Source organism: Orycteropus afer, unplaced genomic scaffold (assembly GCF_000298275.1).
Source record: "Orycteropus afer afer isolate SDZICR_OR568_19922 unplaced genomic scaffold, OryAfe1.0 scaffold00019, whole genome shotgun sequence".
In the NCBI taxonomy this organism is placed as follows: Eukaryota; Metazoa; Chordata; class Mammalia; order Tubulidentata; family Orycteropodidae; genus Orycteropus; species Orycteropus afer.
Genome location: NW_006921606.1, coordinates 9,004,791 through 9,005,814, shown reverse-complemented (window position 1 = coordinate 9,005,814; position 1,024 = coordinate 9,004,791). Strand labels below are relative to the sequence as shown.

The window sequence follows — 1,024 nt, the reverse complement described above, 5'->3', positions numbered from 1 at the left end:
TTTTTATCAGAGCTTCTCAATTTGTTAAAGTAGTATTGGACTCTTTCAGCTTTAATTGGTACTGGTTGGGATCCCGCTGTCGTGAGATATTTTTTAAAGGTCTCTGCATCTACCACATATGTGTCTTCTTTTTAGGAGAAGCTATTCCAATCTATGCAGAAATAGAGAATTGTTCCTCTCGTCTGATTGTTCCCAAAGCTGCCATTTTCCAAACCCAGACATATTTGGGGAGTGGAAAAACAAAGACCATCCGTCACATGGTTGCCAATGTGCGGGGTAACCACATTGCTTCTGGGAGCACAGACACATGGAATGGGAAGACCCTGAAGATCCCGCCTGTTACCCCATCCATCCTGGATTGCTGCATTATCCGAGTGGACTATTCCTTAGCTGTAAGCACAGTGCTCCCTGAAATTAAAAATACGTAGAATTGAACAATAGCTAATGCCATGTTAACTGAATAGGCATAGTATTATCCCTATTTTATATCAAATTATACAATATATGAAGATTGGCCTATTTTTCAATCAAAAATTATCCCTCAAAGGGATTTAATTAAATAGAATGAAAATATTGAGGTGCCCTAATGGATGCTCACTATATTAAAGACATATACTTAATTTCTTGGTGGTGCAAATGGTTAAGCTCTTGACTGCTAACCAAAAGATTGATTGGCAGTTGAAACCTACCAGTGGCTCCACAGGAGGAAAAAACCTGATGATTTGCACCCACAATGATTATAGTCTAGGAAACCATATGGGACAATTCTACTCTGTCCCATAGGGTCACTATGAGTGGAAATCAGCAACACATTATATAAACCATACCAGATTAAAATGAAGTGTGCTAAGGTCCCTGTTGGGCAGTTTTAATTTGATAATCACTATTGAGTTTGAGTTTGAGTTTGTTAGGAGCTCTGGTAGCATGCCTAAGGCACTTGACTGCTAACCAGAAGGCTGGCGGTTCAAATCCACCAGCCACTCCTCAGAAGGAAGGTTGGGCAATCTACTTCCATAGTGATACT

At 39.9% G+C, this 1,024-nt stretch overlaps 1 protein-coding gene across 1 annotated transcript in view; it reads left to right on the top strand.

Moving 5' to 3' along the window:
• The window catches only part of ARRDC4 (arrestin domain containing 4), a 15,040-nt gene that overhangs the window by 8,659 nt on the left and 5,357 nt on the right, over positions 1-1,024 (top strand). The window contains exon 5 of the mRNA XM_007959954.2: positions 136-392. Coding sequence (XP_007958145.1) covers positions 136-392 — 257 coding nt within the window. The remainder of the gene's footprint in view (positions 1-135; positions 393-1,024) is intronic.